This window comes from Hirundo rustica, chromosome 3 (genome assembly GCF_015227805.2).
Source record: "Hirundo rustica isolate bHirRus1 chromosome 3, bHirRus1.pri.v3, whole genome shotgun sequence".
In the NCBI taxonomy this organism is placed as follows: domain Eukaryota; kingdom Metazoa; phylum Chordata; class Aves; order Passeriformes; family Hirundinidae; genus Hirundo; species Hirundo rustica.
In genome coordinates, this window is record NC_053452.1 from 26,880,533 (window position 1) to 26,905,020 (window position 24,488).

Sequence of the window (24,488 nt, forward strand, 5' to 3'; positions counted from 1 at the left end):
GCAGCTCAGCGAGACCACTTAGCCCATAATATCCCCAGCACTGCCCCGGGGACCGCACGGTTCCAGCCCTCCGGTTTGTGCTCGACAAATGACCTTTCACAAGACTTGTAATTTCAACTGCAGTAAGCTCCAATGCTGGAGGAACTGCAGAGCAAGCGGATGCTTCCTCCTAACATCGTCTCCGAAACTAAGGGGAAAAATTCTTAATTCCCGAAGGAACTTTAAAAAGGGCGATGGGAAAGGGGGGGTGGGCAGGCCGCCTCTTCCTGGGACCCCTCCGCCAGCCTTGCCCTCGAAGCCCTCCAGCCTCAGCGGAGCTCCATCGCGCTCCGTCCGGGCTCCCTCCCGGGGACGCCGCGGGGGCCGGAGCACCCGGGGGAGGCGGCGGCCCCGGGAGCGCATCCCGCGGGCAGAGCAGGGCCGGGCAGGGCCCCCGGCTCCGGGCCGCTCCTCCCGCCGGCTGCCGGGGCCGCGGAGCCGCGCAAGCCCCGCCCGGGCTCCCCGCCGGGGGCGGCCCCGCTGCTCAGTGGCCGCCTCGGCCGTCGCTCAGGCGGCCGCGCCGCTCGCCGCGGGGATGGTGGGGCGGGCGTCGAGGGGCGCGGGCAGCGCCCACAGCCCGGACGGCGCCCGGCGCGGCGAGCCACGGCCGGCCAGGTCTGACCTCCCTTTCCTTGCCCCCTTCCCTCCCTTCGCGAGCGGGGCCGCGCCCGGGCCGGCCCCGGCCCGTCCCGGCGGGGCGTCGCTCCCGGCGGCGGCGGCGCGGCGGGAAAGCCGGCGCGGTGCCCCCGGTGACACCGGCGGGCGGCGGGTGGCGGAGGGCGACGCTGTGTCAGGTCACCGCGGGGTCTCGGGTCACGGCAGGACCCCGGGCCGTCCCCAGGCGGTGTCCCCGCGGCTGGGGACCGGCGTCCCGTAGGTCCCGTAAGGTCCCGTAGGGTCCCGTAGGGTCCGGGCTCCTCTGGTCCCGTTGGCAGTGCCGCTGCCGCGTCCCCGCCGTGCTCCCAAGTACAGAAGGGCGAGGAGAACACAACTGCCAAACAAACGTGCAAAATTACGATACTTTTGAGATACCTACACGGCTAGCTTTCAGAATTTCAAGAAATTAAATTGGTACGTAGCGTGGTGTCACACTGCGACTTAAAAACTGCTGTCTTCGGGAAAAGGACATAAAATGATCTCGCGTGCTTCAATCTTGTTTGGTGCACGGGTTTGACCCCGGGAAGCCGAGCAGGGAGCTGGGAGTGGCAGCGTGGCCCCTGAAATCGGGGGGCTGTGGGGATCTGCCCCCGGGGCTGGAGAGGGCAAGCACTGACTGACTGCATCGCTTCCCGGGAACAACCTCATCAATACCTAGGAAGCAGCAGAAAAGGCGTTCGTAAATCAGATTTTGAAGGAAGTTTTAAAAAGCGCAGGCAACAGTTTGTTTGAGCATAGAATTATGCAAAATGAGTCAAATGGAAAATAAAGTTACCAGTGTTTGGAGGTGAGTAAGCGCCTTGGCCAGCAACAAACCTGAGAATGACTTCCTTGATTCCTACAGAGGTCCACTTTGTGTCTCATCATTTCCCTTCGCCAGTCCAATCTTTATGGCACCAAAAATATTTATAAGTGCTGAGTTTGGGTGAAAAGATTGAAGAAAGGGTCTTGAAATTCAAGAGGCATGGCCCAAATGCATTTAGGCCAGTAAACATTTTAGGATGGTGAAGGGAATCCACTATGTACTGCACAAACCCACGCCTGTTGAAAGAGAAGAACTTTCCAAACTTTCTCCAGCAGAGAAAGGACACGCAGAACATACTGACAGAATGTGAAGCGTTAAGTTAAACACTGCATTTCGTTAAAAACAGAGGAAAACACTGACAGTGTGATAAGGAATATGTAAATTTTTTTAACACGCTTCAAAAAGGTAGAACACTGTTCCCTCCCCCCTGAAATGTATTTTGATAATTTCCAAGCAGACGGCAAAGAAAAGGAAATTATATCAATCCCTTTGGGGAGAATGTGACATTCTGACTTCTTGAAGCCTAGAAAGAGGTTTATAAACTTAAAAACTGAAAAAGACAAATTTAATCTTTCCAGACTTGTCAAACTTGTCGCAGTTAATTTTTGATGACATAATTAGAACTTAAGGCTTTAATGTGTGCTTTTTTAGTTTACTTTTCAAAAGATGTAACTTTTTAAGACTCGGGGGAAACAGAGGGCTTTGCGGTGGGAACTGGAGCAGGAAGAAGGGGCGGACTCTGTGTAGGTTGGAGTGCTGATTCAGAGTACTCTATTAAGCCAAGAGAAGATGAACTCATTTTTATCCTCCCTTGGGGAATCAGACAAGAAACAGGAAGTCATTGATTCTAAGTAAGATCATTCACTCTGCAGTTGTAAACAGTGCATTATGTGCCTGTAAATATTTCCAGGACCCATTGGCTTGCTAGAAAATACAAAGTAAATTATTACAATCTCTAGCAAACAGCTCACAATAAAAAGTTATTTTCAGTCTTTTTATCCATAATGTTTATGCAGTGGAATATTAATGAGTTTGGACATTGAGAAACTACTTGGCTGGACACACTGTTCACTGCCAGAAATCCATCTACTCAAATGTTTTGTCTGTTGAAAGACAAACATTTTTAACTCCACCCTGTAATAATTGCACCCTACCAAAAAGCAAAAATTCTTTCATTACTTGACCTGTTTGTGTTTTCACTGCCACAAACACTGAAATATCCCACTGTTAAACCAGATGTCGGCCTCGTCCATTTCTGCTTTATGCAATTAGTTAAAAAAGGAAAAACCTAAAATATCCTAAATAGTCTAATAATATGTTGCCACTCCTCATTACTTAGGAGAGCAGAATCCAGATAAATTTGCAGCTAAAACTACTTCTTCCCTCCAAAATAGGAGAAGCTGCTGCTTGGCAGTGCCACCTTCCCCCCTTGAACAGGGGGATTCTGGACAAGCAGAGACGAGCATGGATTAGGGACAGGACAACAGTGAGCAGCTTGCTTCCCTCACAGCCCAGGGAATTTTCTGCTAAGCATAAAAGGAGAATGGCAAAAGACACCAGAGGTGTCTCGGTCACCTAGGAGGACTGCAGTTGAAATGCTTGTGTTTAAAATGTGGGTGTTGTAGGATTGGCTTAGGAAACTATTTTAATAACGCACTTAAATCCTAGTGATTCCATGGGGATGCCTGAGTGGGAGATTCCTGAAAAAGGATAGTTGTAACCTCTGGCGTAGCAGCTTGAATCCCAGCCTGCAGCACCAAAGGAAGGAAGAGCGAAAAATGGAGCAGTTATCTTCAGACAAGTGATTGTGGTGAAAAGTTAGAAACCTCAGTTTTTCTTTCCTAGTTTTCCTTCTAAGTTAAGGTAAGGAATGAAAGAAACAAGGAATTTAGGGTGTTAGAAAGGAAAGAAGGTTTTGAGCCAGAGTTTTTCACCTGTTTAGTGAAAATGAACATGAGAGTCACGTGAGAGATGGGAATTTAGAAGAGAAATAGAAAATATTACTGTAGCAAGGAAAAGTGAAGGAGTTCTTGGATTCTGGCTCATGACTTTGATCTGTCTTGTGATGCTTTTCCTTTTTTCTTCCTGTTGTCTGAAACAACGGAGAAGAGAAATTCGTAGGTCTTTTGTTTCCAGCTGAGAGGTTTCAAGTGGGGCTGCCTCTTCTGATGCAGGAAGAAGGGAAGTGCTTGAAGCCGGGCTTCAGGAGGCCTGGGATGGTCATGGGAGGGGGGCTCTCAGTGGTGTCACTTATTCATCCGTGCTCCCCGTGTCAGGACTTGCAGTGTGGAGATCTGTATTAGCCATCATCTTCCCTGTATCAGCCATGATCTTCCCTGTATCAGCCCCCTTCGTCACACTGAAAACAGTGGCTACTTGCCTTTCCTCGTCAGTGTCCCACTGTTCAGATGACAAACACGCAGTATAATCTTAAGACTTGTAGTTCTTTCTTTGTTGTGATCTTCCAGCAGCCTTCCACTGAATGGTGTTTTTTACGTGTTTATTATTTTTGAGATCAATTGGATACTTAGGAGCTATTCAGGCTTTATATTCAAAGCCAAACCAAAGTGTCCAGAACCCTGCAAAGGCCAGGCGTTTACTTAGCGAGGGAACTTGGACTGAATGGTTACATTCAGCCATTCACTTACTCTCTTAAACTGTCTACAGATGCTTGGAATACAACAGAGCCCAGTCCTTCTGCTTACACACAGATGATTTTCTTGGCTTCTCAGACTCAAACCATGACGAGCCAGCTCTCCTCCTGAATAATTTTTCCAGAAATGCTTGTCCAGAAGGGCACTGGGGCTAATTTCCAGAAGGCACGAGCAGTTAAATGTGGATAAAAACACAGATTTGAGACTGAAGCATGCCTGAACCAGGATGTCCTGACATCTGCAACAGCTAATGCGAAAAGATTATCACGTGGGGGGTCCATTAGAGACCATTTGCTCACCCACCTTTACGCTAGGAACCAGGAACTCCCCGTTCCATCTCGTTAAGGATATTGAATTTTAAAGGCAATTCGATTAAGCAGAATTTTAAAAGACTTTCAAAAGAGTCGTCTGCCAAACATTAAACTTGCATAAAACCAAATGTGCTGTTAACTCCCAGGCAGTTACACCTATGTAAGGCGTTTGCCAAGCAAAAGCTCGGTTCCCTACAAGACTCTCCTGAGTAAAAAAGGATATATGCAGTAACTGAAGAGAAAAATGTGAGATGTGTTGCTGCATATCAAGGAAAAAAAATTGCAGCCCCAGGATAACTGAAGAAATTAAAATACAATAGACCTAAATGTTATCAACACAGATTTCAGAATTTGATAGTTATGACAAGGGCCTTAGAAAACTAACATACTTTTACCATGTTTTATGAAACTCTACTTGTATAAAATTCAGGGGCATTCTTGAGATTTATATAAAATAGGTTAGTATGCATATTAAAATAAAGTCAGACATTAAATGCAGACTGAATTTGACATGGAGATTTTTTCCCTTTCTTTTTCCAGCATAAATATGGCTGAACTTTCAGAGCCAGAAGGTACTGTAAACTGGAAGGAAAGATGTCTAACTTTGGAGTCCCAGTTAATGAAATTTCGTCTCCAGGCAAGCAAGATCAGAGAACTGTTAGCAGAGAAGGTAGGTCTCATGGGATGAGTTTTAATGTTGTATAAATTATTTTATTTTATTTTGGGGGTCAATTACAAGTCATGATTTGAGGTTACAAGTACTGGGATTTTTTTAAGAAGGGGGAAAATAGTGTTTTACAACAAAATATATGGAAACCATGTATGTTTTAATGCTGTGAAAGAATTTTACACTTCAAAATTGCCAGCAAAAAATGTTCATTTTCAAGTAAGAGCACACTGGCAACTCTCCTGCAAAAAAAAAATATGTATCCAGAAATCATTTTTACAACACTGAAGTTAATATTTAACACATTTATTAAGTATTTGAGATGTGATTTAAGACACAGAAATCATGGAGAAAATCCAGAAGTATTACTTTCCCCAGTGTTCTTTAATGAATCATATAATTTACCAGACTTCATCTTCTTATAAGAAGACATTTCCAGCTATGGCTCATCATCTGAGTCTCTGGATCCAGAAAGTTGAAAAGTATTGTATAATTTAATTTTAAAAATATTGTTTAAATATTTCCTTTATTTTTCAAGAGAGAAACATTTCACTCAGCATATTAAAATATGTGTATCCCAACAGCCAGTTGTAATTGAGCCCATATCTGAAATATAAAACCTCCACCATTTTATTTACCTGGTAATATTTTGACAGAACAAGGCAATTAAAAGTGTACAAGAGACAAAATATCTTAGAGATTTATTGGAACTCTGTCATCATGAAGACTCACTTCAGTGAATTTTTAATTTTTTTTTTTTTTTTTAAATTTTAGTAACTCTTCTATGAACTAAAGTTTCAATCATTTGCTCCCCCTACAGAAAACTAAAATTCAGGTAACCTGATAGTATGCAAGCGAAAATACTTTTATTTTTTACATGTAAGTTAATAGTTCTCTTTTGTGGATTTATCCCTTTGAAGCCGTAAATACATTTGATCTGCACATTTAGTCCTCTGTGAATCATTCCCACTTTATTATGTTTTGGTGGGGGCAAGAGCTATGTAGTATTAAAGCAGGAAGAAACAGGTATTTTTGCATTTACAAGGAACTCTGGATGATGTACAAATTTCCAGATGTGTTCCAGTCCTTTCCTAATAATGCTTGACATTGTTTTCTTTGACAGCTGAATTGAAATTAACGATTGAGTATGTTTCCATGGAGATACCTATCTTAATTCTAGGATCTTACTCAAAGTCCTTTAGATCTCTAGGTTATGTGTCATTATTATTTTATTGACTGGCCACTCAATCTTTTATGGACCTGTGTGTAAATCTAGCTTGTCAGAAGGCCTCTCTTATCCTGAGTAACAAAATGCCGCCAAAAATGTCACTTCACTGCTCAGTGGCCATTACAAATGTCTCCCTTGAACAGCAGTGAGCTCTCAAGAGATCTCTGCAGATCTCCCCTGATAGCTGCTGGGCACTGTAGGATGTAATCAATAGTGTACTATTTATATCAAGCCCTTTTTGTAATTCATGGAGGGACATTCCCCCTTATCCCACGGGTTTTTATTTCCTTGAAACACTTTGCAAAATTCAAGTCATTACAATAACCAGACCCTCCTTACCTTCAGCCTTGGTGATCCCCTCCTTACCTTCAGCCTTGGTGATCCCCTCAAAGCTTCATTCGCTTTATAAGCAAACACCTCTCTTTTTTAAGGGCCACTCTTTTTTTACCTATAATACTTATCCACATGCTCCCTAACTTTGCTGTTATATTTTCTACTAATTTGCTTACTACAGACATCAAACTTACAGGTCACTAGTTGGCTCAACTACCTCGTCCATTTCTTGACTGAATAAAATTTGACAGTTTATTACTATTCATTTTATGTATTCATTGCCTTATTTGTTCAATGGAGGCACCCAACCTCAATTTGAGATGGAAAAAAAAAAAAATAGGAATAAAGAAATGTAGTATTTTCTGTATTAGACTTGTTTTCATTAAGTAGGCATGAAAATTTACAGTAGTATAAAACAACTTCTAACAAAAACCATTTTGCATAATACCAAATTCCACTGAAATTGTATTCTTACAGTTAGTACTCCAAATAGTTCTGCTTTGGTGTAACTAAAAATATTGCTGTTAGAAAGGATTGTAGTTGAAAACTCCTATTTTTTTCCTAATCCTGCAATATTTTTTTGTATGGCAAACTCTCCTTGAAGACGTATTGCAGAGTATTAGGTTTGGTAAGAATAATGAACTGCGCAAAAGCCTTTGAAATGTCATTTGAGAATTAAAATAAAACAAAACAAAAACCACAACACCGCCCCAAAAACATTGAAAAAAGGAAAACTACATTGTAGTAGCAAGGCTCAGGGATGAGCAAGTTATTGTCATCAGTCTTGGGGGAGAATATCCATCCAAGAGTACAATCAGCACATCACTGGATGCTTACACACTCAGAGTTGTTAGGGCAGAGGTTCTGTTCTGTCTCTTTCCCCATCTGGATCACTGCATTTCGGGGTGGAAAGTGGTTAAACACTGGACATCACTTTCCTGGCAACCCTCTAGAAGCCATTACTAGCAAGTTTTATGCGGCTGCTGCTGATGGTAGTTTTGGCAACAAAAAAGTTAAGATTCATGAACAGCACTTCACAAAACTATATAAGTTTTAAAAAAGAGAGAAATTAGAATGCTTGTTATTTGACTTTCACTTTTTTCATTTACAGTTTGCATTTACAAGGCTCTTAACTGCTAGAAATACCCTCTTCAATTAACAGCAATACATGCATAATCATATAACTTCAGATATCGACATAAAAATGCCAAACAAACAATAAGATGGATAAAACCACAAGTCTTCAGCACTGTGTTCAAAATAAAGTATTCAAAGGCAAATTCCTCTCTCATCTGTGAGAAATATGACTCAAATAAATAAAAAAAACCTTCTGAATTTGTTTTGGTACTGCCCTGTTGTTTTAGTTTGCCTTACCTTTCTCAGAAATTTTAGAAAAAGCAAAGTGATTATAGGAGCTACATGGGAGAAACATTTTCTATTGAAGACCACAGGTCCAACAGTATTCAGCTGGGATGATTCCACATAATACTGTCCAGAGCAGAGCATTAGCAGACTTTATGAAAAATGATCTTTCTCCTTACTGTGCCACTTTTTTAATTACAAATCTTTCACTCACAAACTGGAATTCAGTTGGGACATATGAAAGTCTGGTCACAGCTTAATAAAATTTGATCATATTCATCTGCAAATTTAGCAATTTGACACAATTCAAAAGTAACCACTTTCAAAATGGGCAGTAAAGTCTTTGGATATATTTCTGAGTTGGTTTCATTTGCCAATAACTCAGTAGTTATTTTTTCACATTTTAATTTTTGAAATTATACAGACAGTTCTCAGTATTGGTTAAAGGAAAAAATACACTCACACTAGTTTGAAATTGAACTGCATGGAATTGTTACTCAAAAATATATTTGGGAAATAGTAAAGTGAGTAATGAAGACCCAATAGTTGGCCAGTAGTTGATGGTCATCCTGATACCAATGAAAAAAGAATAACACAGCTGATATCCGGCTGTATAGGTGTTTTCTGGATTTGTTACTTGTTATAGAATGAAACACATTGGCAAAGTTCAGAAATAATTCTCACTTTGATTAGCACAGGCCTTTATTTGTGGTTTTGTTTACAATCATCTCTACACTATGAAATGTGTACTGAAACATTGAACAATAGCAGCGGACACTGTTCCACTTCAAAACAGCAACAAAATCACAGCACTGTGGTATGACAGATGTAAAACCCTGTGGGTATTACACTATGTAATTGTTGTAGAAAACAGAGTAAGAATGATACTGTGACAAAATCAGGGAGTCTGTACAGGAGGAGAAGAGAAATGGATTGGCTGGTGGCAATTCTCCAGCCTTCCTCCTCTGCCTGTGTTTGAGAGGTATCTTCAAGACAGTACCAGGGAAAGGAGTTTACATCCTCCTACCCCAGTGTGTATGACTTGACAGAAACTGCCACTGGGTTCTTCCTCTTATACTTGTTGTATAACTTAGTCTAGAATCAGATTTAAATAAGGGATGACTTGAATCTCGCCATTTCCAATATTTGTGTAGGATCTGTGTGAGCCTGTAAATGTATTCAGGCCAGGCCAGACTCATTCAAGTACTTTTCTTATACACTAGAAATCAAATACCTTTGCAAAGTTATTTTATTTAATAGTGCCCTTGCAAATAAATGAAGAATTAACATGAAAAGTCTTGAGTGTATTATTCTAACAGATGTGCTGTGATTCAGAAAAACAAACTACTTAGTGTGTTCTGTAAGTTTAGGAAGTAGTCATCCTTGAAACTCAGTTGAGGAGTTTGAGAAATTTGCATTGTAAATGTGTTGCAGCAGTACAGCTACCAGATATTAAATTTTTTACTGAACCTGAGAAGAGAGAGAAGCAAGGGAATATACAGTGTTTTCAGAAAACTTAATCCATTCCCTGTTGTTTATTTGTATTTAATATTTTTTCCTTCTTCCAAGTAGAGTCTATATTTATAAATCTAATGTGCAAAGAAAGAGACCTTGTTGGAGTTCTAAGCAGAAGCTGCTGCTTTAAGTGGGAGAGGTCTTTACAGGAATTTAAGGAATGATGTTAGAAAGTATCCTGGTACGCCAAATTTAGGATGGCTGTGAAACTGAGCTTTAAGCAGAAGCCTGTATTTTAATGCAGCTTGAGTCTTACGTATGTGAAGAGGTTACAAAAAAAACCTTTGGTGAGTAAAAGATTACATGTTTCTGCTACAAGTTTAGTTTCCAGCTGGCATTTCAAGTCACAGGAAAAGTTGGTGACCTTCATTCTTTTCACATAACTGCATTTTTCACCTAGAATATGCATGCAGCGTAAGGTATAAACTGTTCTTCCGACCACTAAAAAGTTTTTAGTAGAACTACATAGCTGTGTTAAATTCCCACTTGGGCAGCCTCCGCTGAACTTCATCAGACCCCCTAAGGACTGAATATGGCACTAACCCAAACGCTGCATTATGGGCTGTCCAGTAATGCTCAACCTTCCTATGAATGTCTCCAAGTTTGTTTCCTGATGTGTTGAGGGTCATTATGTTCTGCTTTAAGTGGTTTTCAACAAATGGAAATGATTGTGAGAGAGAATTCTTTTCATCTGTACATTGTTTTAGCCTTCCATTTGGGTATTATCTGTATACATGCTCAGCTGGCAACGAGTGTGTACATCACAAATGTAATATTATTTATACTTTCTGAACAGATTATGAAAATTGAATGATAATCAATTTTTAGGCAAATACCATTTTCAGTATATTCCAAAGCATAACATATTTTGGATTTTGTCTTAAAAACCAGCAGCTAAATCCATGTCCCACTGTATTTTTATTCCTTTCACAGTCCTATTTTTATGGTATGTCATTTGACATTTGAAAATGAAGCAGATGCAGTCTGTTTTGTTATATCTGGCATGGCAATTTCGTGTTTAATGGTTTTGGAGGAAAAGTCAGAAACACATTGAACTTACGCAGTGATTGCCAATATAAAACTTGTAAAAAATTATAATGAGTATTTCCATTTGCAATCAAAGGATTATGAAGGGTAAAAAAGATCAGAATACAATTGGACAAAAATTATTCAGATGAAGCTTATATTTCAGTATTTAGTTGTCCCTAAAAATCTTCTCATCGTGGGGAATAATTCAGTTGCAATTAGGAAGGTACAAATAGAAGGAAGCAAGGAGAGTTAAGGAGAATATAAGTTTATATGAATAGAGTAGTAGATTTGTTTACACCTTCTTAATACCCACAAATGTTTCCTATAGTTTCATTTTTATTCCTTGTTTATTATTACGTTTGTGCTATGCCTTTTTAAAAGCGGAGCTTTTTTTTTGTTTGTTTTGTTGTTTTTGTAGATTTTAAAACCACATTCTTTCTAAGGAGGTTGAAAATGGAAAAGAAAAAAACAAACCAAAAAGAGAACTCAGGAAGCAATAAATTAGTTGTTCTTGTAGAGGCGTGGCTGGGCAATGGCTTGAAGAGCATAGCCTTTGCTGTGAGGCCAGAGGATTAATATTTCCTCTCTAGTGGTATTCACTCCTGTTCCAGCCCACCTGAGATGGGGAACTTCATGGAAGCTGTAGAATCTGCGATAGTGGGTCCTTAGCCAATCTGTTACTTGTTTAACATTTCACTTTTAGGAGCTACAAATTTTTTTTCTCAATTTTTGATGGCGAGAACTCCTTTTTGTTCATTTAATTTTCATTCCCTGGGAGTGTACTTTCTTGCTTTAAATACCTGTTGTCTTGTCTTTAAAGTGCATGTCTTTACATATATTTCTGGAATCTTGCTCCTTTACCGTGGGTTTCCAAAGTGTCCTATGCACTTCAGTGTCTTGAATAAATTCAGTTGGAGTGATGTGGGCCATGAGTGGTAGCTTTGTTAACCAAGCCATCACCTCTCAGGTGGTGGCATGTCCTCTTTCAGGTGGACATTCACGCTGTGGCTCTAATCAGAAGCCACGGTTCAGTGAGACGCATGTAGCAGAATTTCCACAGCTGCAGCGCAGTGATCAGTACAAAACACAGCAGATGAACAAGCAGTTCTTGATATATGTTTGTCTTTTTCACGTTAAGCACTATATGAGACTTCTTTTTCCTTGCCTGCCAAAGTGCTTTGGTACCTTCTGTCCCTCTCACTGAACACCACCTTCACTCCTTTCAAGATTTTGAATGCTATGATGTCTGCGCTAAGAGTGACCATCTGCCTAGACAATTTGTGTTTGATTGTGTCTCTGCAATGTAACTATCAAGACAAGATCTGAGTTGGGAAAGATAACTGCCAGAAAGAAGGAATTTCCTAGCATTTTACCAGGCTTAGGAAAGTTTTCTGACTGATACTGGGAAAAGCACAAGTACTGAGCCAGCATTACAGGCTACTCAGTTGTCCTTCACTACACTGCCTCTTTAAATCCCACTGCTGAATTTAACATTTTTAAATCTGTATGTTTGCTAGCACCTGTACTAGATTACCAATTCTAGCAGAGTTACCTCTCTGGGGTGTTCTGGTTTATTTTATTAAGTTGTAGAGTTTCCCAGAGAAATAATTAATTTTACTACAATGAACACACCTGAAATGTGAAAGATTGTTTTTTCATGTGTACTTTTCACTCATTTAACGACCACCAGAAAACCTTTTGAGCTAAATAATTCTTAAAATCATGTTTAAGTATTGAAAAGAACTTGCAAGAAGTAAAAATAACTCAGTAATAAAACTGGTCTCATCAAGGAGAGCAGTAGAAATTTTGAGCCTTTTTTTTTTTTTCCTTTTGGAAACTGAGCAAATAGAGACTGAAAATTTTTGGAGGTTTCATTTTGTTCTAAGGAAAGCTATTGTGTCAAAATATCCATTTATCATTTAAGGCATATTTAATTTTATAAATACAGGTGGGTCTGAAGTATCACTTCCTAGATTATATAACAAAATGCATTTCTACTAATAAGTTAAATGCAAAGCTATTCTATTAAAGATAAGTGTCTCTAAGTATTGTATTCCCTTTGGGATAAAAAAAAAAAATCAGACAATAAAGAACAAAGTATTTCTTCCCCAAGGCATGTGCTCATTCCTTCTTTACAAATTATCTTCTTGTTTATTTTTCCTATGCAATGTTAGTATATTTATTTTACATCTCATTTCTTTAGGTGTTTTGTCTATATGGCTTAATTAGTCAGGTTATATTTTAAAGTTTGTTGTAGCTTATAAAGATCTACCACTGCCCTTATAGAGAATGCAGAATACATGGAAGAGAAATGTCAAGGCGGAAGGAATAACGTTAGAAAATATGTATGGAACATACCTAGTCAGCTTTTTAACAAATGAGTTACAGAACTAGGAGGAATATTACTGTATTTTCCTAAGCCAAACCACTAGAAGAGAGAGCTTTTTGTAAAAATAGTAAGTCATGCTTCTAGAACAGTTTTACCATTGCTTTTAATTAAAATACATGTAAGGCTTTATATGGTTGGACACAGCATATTGTAAAACATTATACTGGTTGTCATCAAAGCCATTGAGAAGCAGATTACTTGCTTTTAAGAAGTACTAACTTTTCTTCTGGAAATGCAGTGATTTGTTGAAATATTTGGGTCTAAACATAGGAATATAGAATCAAAAGGGGAAATCTTGGTCAGATGTAGAGCTGTGGAATAGCTGGCAGGCATATTCTTCAAACCATTTAAACTTATCAAGTATCACAGACACACAAAAAACCACCCAGATCTTTTGTCTTTGTAGCTTCTATTAGAAGGCAGTTCTAAAATCTTTTAAAATCCATGTTAAAAAATGAATGTCTTCTAGTTGCCAGCCTGTGTGTATTCATCACCTGTTTATATCTACTGGCACCTTTTAAAGACAGTTGTAGGTGTGTTTATTCCTCAATTGCTTATCCTATTTCTTTATTTGTAGAAGCAACTGTATACCCATGTCTCTGGTTTTAGTAAATCGTATGTGGTGTGAGGTCTGGTAGTTCACTGTGTCTAAAAATGGACAGATTTACTGCCTTTTTTTTTTTTTTTTTTTTTTTTTTTTTTTCCCTTCTTCTTTCTTTTTTTTTCTTTTTTTTTTTTTTTTTCCTTCCTTTTTTATGGGGAACATTATTTTTCAGGTGTAGATGGTTTGGGCTTTTTTTCTCAGATGATGAAGATTTGAAAAATGGAAGGAAAACAACAAACTCTAAAGATACCATTCTCAAATTACTGGAAATTCTGAATTTCATCCACAGATAAACGGTTAAGAAACATTAGGTTTTAATTCATTTTTCCTTTTTAAAAACTTTGACCTATTATCAACATGTTTTGAAAGGCATACAGAGAAGTGATGCTTTTCTTTTCGTTCATAATTGGCTGTATTTTTTCCTATATGTATTTCAAAAAGATTTTCAAAATGTCTATGTGATACAACTGTGTCATTTATAATATTAAAAACTAGGAGACACTGTATTATGCACTGATTACAATGTAAATTTCAAACACGAATGGGATAAATTATGTTTAATATTGACTTGATTAAAAATAGGAATTTGTTTCTATGCATAACAAACATTTTTCAGATTTCAAAAAGAAACTAATTAAAACAATTTTAATTTTCAAAATAAAATAGCTATTTTAAGTAACAGGAAAGTTATCATTTTAATGCTGTAATTTCTTTCTAATACAAACTACAGGAATAATTATCTCTACATATATGTATAGAAATATAAGTATATCTACACATATATGCATAAAAAAGGTGTATTTTTGAAATTTGTGAGTGATGACTTTTGAGTTTATACCTTTTGCTGATTTAGTGTAAAATGTGCTTCACTCAAATGAAAATGTCTTTACTTGCACAAAAATATATATGTCCAACATTTCTGAATACAGCCAAGAAACTTCCAGGTGACCCTTGAAAAGGAATCACTTTATGATTTGCCTTTGTATTGTACAAAATTCCCAGTGCCTGTGCGTTGTACTTCAATGTCCAGACCTCCAAGGCAGTACACCTCTGTTTTTATTGCTGCCATGTTTCTTCAAAGCATTCACTATTTATCCACATGTGGCATTTCTCTGTTCATTGTTTGAACAAAAATAGCTCAATTTGATGAGTGTCAGATGTAGAGTACTTATTTCCTTACTAAGTTTAAAACCAAATCTGTTTCTAACAATAGAAACTGTTTTCTGTAATTCAGTAATGGATGCAGCGTGCACTAATCTGTTTTCTGGAAATTTAAAGAGGATTTTTCACTTAAAGACAGAAGGAGAAAGTGCAGGTTAAAGTAGCATCTGTTCTTCTCTATCTGTGTTCTTTTGTCAATATGCATCTATTTTTTGTATATTTAAGACTGTAAAATAAAAATCAGTATAGATTATGACAGGACATCTCTGAATTCTTACTGAATTTGCACCAGTCCAGGGTGGGTGACAAGAACAATTCCTTAGAAGAGGTCTGTTGTACTGGGGCATTATTTCAAGTTACCTTATTCAGGATACGATAGAAAATTTGGATTAAATATATTTCATGTGCCAAATGTTATCAATAAAAGGATGGCCCTCCATGTTTTTCCCGGGAAGCCAGCTTTATGTCAGTTGATCCTTACAGACTGTAGTTCATTCGAGCAATGTCTTGCCTAACACCTGATACAAAGCATTTGGATGCAGTGATGCTGGCAATTTGTTGAGGTGTATGCAGAAAAAAGTTGGTGAGACAGAGGTCTAGTTCAACAGTTCTTTTTTTTTTTAATAACATTCTTTATAAAGTCAGAGTTGGTTGTCAGTATTCAGGATGCTGTCACAGGTGACTTCTGCACCTGACACTTCTCTAAGCTTGGATATGGCTGCCATTACCTGCCACATGCATCCTCAGGTTAAGAATTTTTTTGTCAAGTTTTATTTGAGGATTTTAAGCTATCAGCTCATGCTCTGAAATGGCCTTCATTGTCTTTGGGTAAAGAGGATTTAGCACAGCATTTTATTCTTGATGAGTTCAAAGCATGACTTGATTTAAGCTGTTAGTTATTCAGCCAGTCTCATATTTCCACCTTCTCTCAATAATGCTGTGATCACTGTTGAGAAACTTGTCACTCACTTAAGAAGAAGGTTTAAGGTTAGGTTTTGTTTGTGAAGAAAAATTCTTACCTTAGAAACAATTCCAATCTTTTGCCCACCAAGTTTGATAGGCAGGTTGATTTCTTCTGTTTAACTTCACAGGTTTATAAACAAGCGATGCAGTCAGTACACAGGCAAATCTAATTTTTCAGGCAAAACAGTTTGGTGATTATATATGCAAATGAAAAAAACATACTTTTAAAGTTTCATTATTGTTACAGTAGACCCTGCAAAACAAACCTATATGAACTCTAAATAACACGAAAATCAGGATTCACTTAGTAATTATTGTGTAGCATCAAAACTATTGAAACGCTGGCAAAATTAATTTGAACAGAAGTGCTCATGTTTGGGAACCATGATATTTGATCATTGCTGAATAATATAGATTGCTTTTTTTAACAGGGGTCTCCCAAAAGAAATTGAAGACCCTTTAGAAATTTTGCAAATAAAATCTCACATGTAGTTGTAGCCAATCCAGTTGTATGGATTGACATATCCGTACTGTGGGACTACACAAAGCTTCTTAGGACACCTTCTTGAAACAGTTAACTACCGAAGAGGCAAAAATAAACTTTGTTCTTCCCTCTATAATCTCTGAATAATCTTTTGCTTGGTAGTATTCTCTCTGCTTCTTTGGCTCCTGGCTTTACACTCAACAACAGCTTTATTCAAATCATATTCTTTGTGCCAGTAGTCTGCATGAACATATTCTGTTCCCAGTCCTGTGCAACGGTGAGTATTCCCAGCAAGAGGCGCACTGTGCAGAGTCTGTGCACAGCCCTGGAAGGAACGTGGCCCTTAAGTGCACTGGATTCTCCAGGACTCAAATGGTTCTGTAGAAGAGCAGCAGTACACTCACTCAGTGATCATGAGATGCTCCTGGAGAGACCAGCTCTCTTCAGGTTTAAGCCGGGTTGGAGCTGGTTGCGCTGCAATGGCAGCTGGGTGAACTTGGTTAGCAACATTTTCAGGTTTTAATTCCATTTACAAAATCTGTCACATTTCTGATACTGCCTTACAGATGAAATGACCTTAACTTATGGGACAAAAATAAATTGCCAGTTGCTGCCATGCATTACAAATTGCTTGTGAAAGTTGATGAACTTGCTACTCATCAGTGAATTTCACAATATAAGTATCTGAAGTTTTCTGCCATAATATTATAATTTCTGTCATAATATAAATAGAGTCAGAACATTATAGAGTATTAGTTCATTATTAGTACCTGCATGTCCACTATGTTTAGCTCAGTGCCTTTACTACAGTGGCATGTTAGCCGACCATATATATTCAGAAATAATCTCAATTTCTGAATACCAGCTCACTAAAAAATAAACGTCTCAAAAATTATACTAAAGTGAGTCTTGCAAACCAAACTTCTGTTTGAATGTAAAACCAAAAAGACAGATGGAAAGTAACCTTAGAAGTCAAAATTCTAAAAATGAAACTCAAAGTTAAAATCTTAACATGAGGTCATTTAAATATGAAATTAAATTCATGTGAGCAGAGAGGAACAAAGAGGGCTTATCTCCCTGTCCATCTGGCAAATGAATGACTGGGAAGATCATATCCTTAGAAGTGTTCTTGCAAAACAACTCACTGGGGACCTGACCATAACCATGTGGATTGTGAAATGTTTGTTGCTCTTGTATCAGTGGTGTGTTGTATTATGATTGTTATTATGATGTAGACTTGGGGTTTTGTATGGTATGAGAAAGTACTAGAAGGTGAGTCACAGCTTTTTTTTTTCAGTTAGTGAAAACTCATTTTCTCCATTTTCAGTTATTGATTGATAGAAGGTGATGTCTGTCCTTGTATGGATATACTGCTAAAAGTTTCATGTGATTAGCAGCATAACTGGGAAGAGAAAAAAGAGATGGAGAGTGAAAAAGAAACTAAACGATGCCAGAAATTGAGTACAAACAGGACAGGATGAAACATTATCTTAAAACCATGCAGTAAACTGAAGAAGGAATAAATGGGTTTCATTTGCATTATTTGCATCATATGCTTTTCTCAGAACAATTTTCAAGCTGAATACTGAGTATGGCAATATTAATTATTCAATGTTTCATTCTCTTCAGATGAAGTGAGGTCTCATCTAGATACTTCCTGCAAACCACTAAGTCCTTAAGTCATGGAATACCTTGTGAACTTTAAAGTGTTACTTCAAACTAGGGCTCACATTATGAAAAAAAGTCAGCAAAATCAGACTAGAAGGCTCTTAACAAAATGTAACAAGATGTAAACAGAGTATATCTTTCTGGCCTCTTCTGTATTGTTGGGAAAGCCTTAAAAATATATCCTGTAAAATGTTGGGGTTTTCCAAGGCCCTGGGCAAAGACTGAGCCTGTGATTCATTAGACATCATTATAAATGAAGAGATCAGACTCTCCCCCTCTCAGAGGTGACCTACACTTCTCCATGGAAACTGATCTCTGTCTTCATGCACTGCTGCTGTAGAGCACGGGAGGCCACCGTGTCCCTTCTGCCACATCCTGCCTTCTTTTGTGCATCAGGGGAGAAAGAAGTCTGAGACAGTCTTTGTAGCATATTTGTCCAAAACTAAATTTGTCAATATCAGAAGGATTAGCAGCCAAGTTCCCTCTACTCTTGCCTTTTTTGGGAGGACATGAGGCAAGTTTCAGGACTATTGTCAAAGGAACTTTTGCTCTTGGTAGCAGGAGAGATAAAACCGCGTGTCACACAGCAGCCGGAGAATTAATTATGAAGAAAAGGTGTATATATTTTTTTCTGTTGAAGAGTATTTACAGTGTTTTAATACAGTCACGATGGTGAATTCTTTTCCCAGTCTGTCACACAGTTTATCATTTTATTTTTAAGCTCCTGCCCACCACGTGTCCTTTCCTTTGTCAAAACAGACCATGAAAATATATTTTTCTGATGAGAGGCAGAAGGCATGGCCATTTAACTGTATGCTTTTATACATCTACAGATGCAGCAGCTTGAGAAGCAAGTTATAGATGCTGATCGTCAAGCAGAGAGAGCATTTCAGCAGGTATAAATGGAATAAATATCTCCACTAGCAGTGTGCTTGTGGTACTTCATTGAGGTGAAACTCAAAAAACTGCTTTAAGTACTTCTAAAAATGGAGAAGAAGACAGTTTCCTTTAAAATCTATTGATTGTTGTAGTGGAGAGTTCTAACACCTTTCTTTGCTCACTATCCAGTTCAGGTCAATAAAGTCAAAGCTAACATCACAAATCAAAAGTAGATACATGGAATGAGCTTCATTGATGCATCATGGGTCTTTGATATATGATGCATGTGGAAACAAAAGGGAGAGGAAACAATGACCTGTTTTAGAAGATGTGTAAGAAAATAAAATGAGGCTACCCAATACAGCCTCTAAATAGAACTGTTCTGTGTTGTTTGTTCCTCTTGTAAAAGTTGCATAATTTAAAGAATGAGATTGTGGTGAAATATTTAACCAAAGGTGCCTTTTGATTCCAAATGGCAGATTTAGCTACTGTAGACATTTTATGAACATACCTCTGGTATCGCTGAAACATTCCTCGTATCTTGCTGTGAGATAGATAGAAACTGAAAATTATAAGACTAAAAATGTTCATGTACTAATTCGGAGTTAGAAAACATTCCTGACTACCAGCCAAGTATTTTTAAGCAATTTTTTAGAATGCTACTGATAATTTGCTGGGGTTTTTTACAGTGTGCCACTGTTTATTTATTAAAACATTGTTTACAGCTCCCTGTAGATAAATTGCATTCTTCCCATACTGGTGTTTCTAAAAGCTTGTGTGTTACAAAACTAGAAGCCTCTCACAGATACACAAAATCTGTGTAACATCTTCCAGTGTTTTGCCAGTCCTGCTGGTATTAAATGCATAGGGAGACATAATGAACTGTGGGGTTTCTTCTCAAATAGGCTTCAAAACTTTGAAGGGTTGTCTTAAAACTTAAGCGTGGAGGCAGTTTTAAGTTTATTTTGTGATTAAATTACTACCTTTGACTTGGAGTGTCATATTCCTTAAACTTCTATATTTGACTTTCCAAATAGGTGCAGATCATGGAAGAGAAATTAAAAGCAGCAAATGTTCAAACAAGTGAATCAGAAACCAGGTTGTATAAGAGATGTCAAGATCTGGAGATCCTGATACAAGATAAAAATGATACAATACAAAAACTGGAGCAACAACTTGAAGAACAGGTTAGGAATAATGGTGTTACAAAAGAGAAACATTAATTCCCTTTTTAATTAAACAAAAGAAAAATAAAAATTAGATCAATAGAGGACAGAAAAGTTTAGCAATATTTCTGTTGTTTGATTCAAGAGGTTCCCATTGGAAGTATATAATTTGAATAACATTTATTCCTTTTCAAATTACATTCTGGCTTCCATTGAAAGAACATTTGACTTTTAAGAGAGGAAAGATGATATTCCTCTTCACTGTCCCCCCTGATGAGCTTTCATTTTTACTAGAGGAAAGAGGAATAGCAGCCTCTGTGAAGACCCTATTCCTCATTTTTTAAAAATCATCATGTATTGTCCAGGAGCCTGAATGACTTCAAGGAATCTTAGGATTTGTGTCTGAAGATACTATTCAGACAGATTATATTACTCAGTGAAAATTATGCTTATGTCAATTTTTTCCAGAAGCAAATAAGACTGCAAGAAGCAAAAATCATAGAAGAAAAAGCAGCTAAAATAAAAGAATGGGTGACAGTCAAGCTTCATGAGGTATAACTCTTGCTACAATACTTAACACAGAAAATATATTGGTGTGATACCCCTTAGACTTTTTGGCTGTTAAAGGCCTGTGTGCCATAGTAAAAAAAAAAAAAAAAAAAAAAAAGCTTCTCAGTTTCAATGATTTTATAGTTATTTGCTGGAAGGAGGAGAAATTAAAACCATGGCACAGAGAGCAGAGTGTCCACGTCACCTAAATTCTGATGTCTGATTTGGTCAGCCAGTATGATCTGGGTCCTCTTTCTGGAGAAGGGATCCAGGACTTCTCTCTGGTAGGTCAACTTCTTCACTAGTTGAGAGAGCTTAGCTGGCAAACAGCTTATTCAAGCAGATGCCTAAAGTGTGAATAATCCCCAGAACGCCAACCAAGCCTGCTGGGGCCTGGCAGAAAAAAGGCCTTGATCATTTTTTATTTCACAATGCCCACTTACTCTTAGTCATGAATAGTTTCAGGGACACTAGCTCTAGTTTCAAGAGACCAGTTGTCTCCCTTTTTTCTCTAGTGTGGTAAGATAACCATGTCTTTGTCCTGCCTAAGGCTGCCAGCTTTGGGGTACAGCTGTGCTTTCTCCTCCCTGGGTGTAGAATTGAAAGTTGCCTGTAAAAGTTAAAATTTTACTCTCTTGTAGTTTACTGGAAGTTATACTTGAGTTGAAAAACAATAAAGTTACTGTTTTTGAAGTAAGAAACTAGAAGTTTCTTACATAAAGTACTTACTTTTTGTCTGTGAGCCTAAAGTATGTGATTTTGAAATAACTGAATAAAAATGTCATTAAATTTAGCTAAAATTACTATGAAAAAGTTTAGACAAAATCAAGTATGACTCAAAGTATTTACTTACTCTTTATGGAAAATCTCAAGCTAGTTTCACAGATGTGACTAAGTGTCACTCAGTGGGAAATGGAATTGCTGGCTCCCTTCTGTGTGACATACTCAGATTCAAATCTGTTTGCCTAATCTGGAGCAGGAGTTTGAATACAGCATCTGTTACCTCCCAGTGGTGGGCTACAGCAGTGGGTTGTTGGGTTTTTATTTCCTGTAGGAAGACTTTTGCTTTGTATAAAGTTTATTAGCACCTTTTTTTTTTTTATTTATTTTTAATTTTTACTGTGGAATGGTAAGAAAGCATTAGGATCATCATCATCATCCTCTCTGATTCCTCTGCTCACTCTTGGTTTTGCGAAGTGGCACAGGAGTTTGTAATTCTAGCCTTCTGCTTTTATTAAAAATGCCAATGCAGTTTTCTTTTTCTCTTATTTATTAAGGATTTTTAAAGCAGTCATGGGTTTGCTTGGTTGGGGGAATGATTTTGGCAGTCATTGCAGGGAATTAATTGTTCAGAAAAAAGAGATGCCTAGACTGGTATTTAGAGAAGTAGCAGAGAGGAGATTATTATTTGAACTGGCTCTATCCTTAGATAAGTAGGAATTCAGAAAAAAATGTAAATGATGTAATAGCTTTAAGTTTTCTTTCACCAATGGATGAGATTACATTTATATGCTTTTAGTTAGAGGTGGAAAATCAGAACCTTCGCTTGATCAACCAAAAGCAAACCAAAGAGATGAAAACAGTACAATCTAAACTGCAAGGTAAATGTACAGATCTTCTGAAAATTTCTCTCTATATGACACATTTCTTTCTATTCCCTATTAATGTGTGCATCTACATGATTGAAGATATTCTGTGAAATCACAAAGCTTTCAGAGTATGAGCTGTCATCAGAGTCACTGTACATGAAGGTGTTAGGAAGGAATAATTTGATTTTATGCTAAAAAGACGCTCAGACAAGGCACAACTGGTTTTTGTGGGGTGAACAGGTACTGCTGTTACTCAAGAGATTCTTGAAATAATAAGTTTTTATTGGATTCAGGACAGATCTTTGCTTTCCCTTCTTTATAGCACAGCTGGTCACAAAACTGTTAAAGAATACTTGAATGTCAGTCTGCATTTGCTTTTTCTAGCAATTGGTCAGCTGGGAATCAGAACTCCAGTCAGGTATTTTTAGTTACTATCTTTGACTACAGTGATACAAAATCTTAATTCAGATCCAGTATCACCAGGTTCCTCTCCAAATGGGTACAGTAAATGTAAAAACCATAAAGTGTAAATAGAAAAAAGGGGAATATCCCCTCCAAAGAGCATTATTTCACATTGATCAAAGTTGAATTTTATTCACCACCATGTTTCCTGTTCACCAGCTTTCTTAAGTGTGTCTGAAGGTTCCCATCTCCTCTCCATGGCTGATCTGACAACTTACTGTCATATCAAAATTTTGTTAATTTGCTTCCTAGCCCTCATTTCTTGCCAGTGTATCTTACATATACATGTAAATACACATATATTTAGAAATGTGTGTAGAGAAGTGTGTGTACCCACATAATATGCATAATATACGAAAAAGCAAAAATTTACAAATTGATATACAACCTAAAGTTTTCAAGATGCACTTATCTGTTAATTAAGAAAATGGATAGATTTCCTTCTTTGCTATCTTTTGATATGTAGCAATTCTATATACTTCTAGTCATTCTCTTCTGAGAGATCTATTTAAAGGCTTTTTCAGACCCTGTAGTTTCCAGTACACATACTGATATGCCCAAAAATATTAAGAAATTTATTACTATTAGCAGTGTCCATGCTGGTGACCGGCTATATATTATGAACACGTGGTAACGTTTTAAGCAGATTTACAGGTAGGGTAAGGGCCTTTTGTTCTTCCATCAGCCACAGGGATTTTTATGAACAGGGATGGACAGATTCCATATTCAAGGCAGTTCATCAATTTCTGCTTTCACTTTCTCTTGAAGTCTTCCTCCATATAGACCTTCTAAACCTGGTAACTTACTCTTCCATATTTCCTGTGAAATTGTTAAAAGATTTTTTCTTCCTATTGTTATATCAATTTTTAAGAACTAGAAACATTGCTCTGGGTTTCTGCTGATGATGAGAAGTGAGAGATGTCAAGTAGGATTTCTTCCTATAATACAATTTTTATCATCTTTTTTCCCAACACTTTAGTTATCTTTAAAAAAACTTTGCACTGCAGAGTAAAGAGAAGAGTTGCATACTTGTTGTATCTCACTAACACAAGATTTCTGAATTCCTATTCTTCAGAAGCTACTGGTAAGAAATCTGTTACTTCAGCACAAAAACCTGGAGAGTGTCAGCGACTAAGCAGTTTGACTTTTGGATGCTTTTCAAATAGAGCAAGAAGTCCTCAACCGTCTCCTAAGCTTGAAGAAATAAGCAAGGCTTCATCTAAAGAGTCAGACTACCCTGAAGGCAAAAACATGCCAGGTACTTTGTCACCACCACTGCCATTTTATTCTGACACAAGTGGGAAACTAAAATCAACAACTCTGTCAATGCATCCAAACCAGCTGTTTTCAAAGTGCATGCCAGTACTGTCTCTGTCTGTGCCGCTACTCTTCTATTATTAGGAAGAAATTCTCCTGTTGAGCACTACAGTTTCTGTAATACCACTAATAGCAGCACACAGAGGCTCCTGGGTGCTTTGGCTGCGAAGTAAAGATGTGGCTGTGACCTTTGTAGTTGCTCTGGTCCTTCGCTTGAATCCCTTGTGCTGTTTATGACCTCAGTATCTTCTCCACAGTTAATTATGGTATCCAGAATGGCAAGCTGGGGTCTTTTGAAAATTAGAAACTGAAAGAGATCCTGTGAATATGTTGTGTATTTAGATTACAAAAAGTTCATTATGAAGGTGGCTGTATATTATTACTTCTGTTTTTACAGAGGAGGGAACTGAAGTAAGACTGATTTTTTTCAAGAGGAAGGATAAGACATAGAACCTTAGGCTTTCCTAGGTGGAAACAGATAATTTTGGGGGCTTCATTACTTTAATGTGGGTGAAATGAAAATCTTTGTCTTATTCAGTCCGATGCAACTTCACACAGGTATTTAACATAGACTTTTCAAACTGTCTGTGTAGAAAAACCCTGGTTCTTGCATCTGATTGAATTTGGGAACATGCAGACCTCACTAACATGTTGCAA

General features: G+C 37.9%; 1 protein-coding gene across 5 annotated transcripts in view; it reads left to right on the forward strand.

The window, feature by feature from the left end:
* The first annotated feature begins 606 nt into the window (after window positions 1–606).
* PLEKHH2 (pleckstrin homology, MyTH4 and FERM domain containing H2) overlaps window positions 607–24,488 on the forward strand; it is a 55,133-nt gene continuing 31,251 nt past the window's right edge. For 2 of the 5 annotated variants that reach the window (XR_005700104.1, XM_040059633.2), the window contains exons 1-7: window positions 607–654; window positions 5,007–5,136; window positions 18,703–18,765; window positions 19,786–19,935; window positions 20,383–20,466; window positions 21,983–22,064; window positions 23,590–23,772. Coding sequence is in view for 4 of the 5 variants with exons in the window: in XM_040059633.2 (XP_039915567.1) it covers window positions 5,014–5,136; window positions 18,703–18,765; window positions 19,786–19,935; window positions 20,383–20,466; window positions 21,983–22,064; window positions 23,590–23,772 (685 nt within the window). In the remaining variant the exon portion in view is untranslated. Of the gene's footprint in view, window positions 655–3,300; window positions 3,365–5,006; window positions 5,137–18,702; window positions 18,766–19,785; window positions 19,936–20,382; window positions 20,467–21,982; window positions 22,065–23,589; window positions 23,773–24,488 lie in introns of those variants that run through there. The other 3 variants (XM_040059634.2, XM_058419933.1, XM_040059635.2) reach the window with 3 other exon arrangements.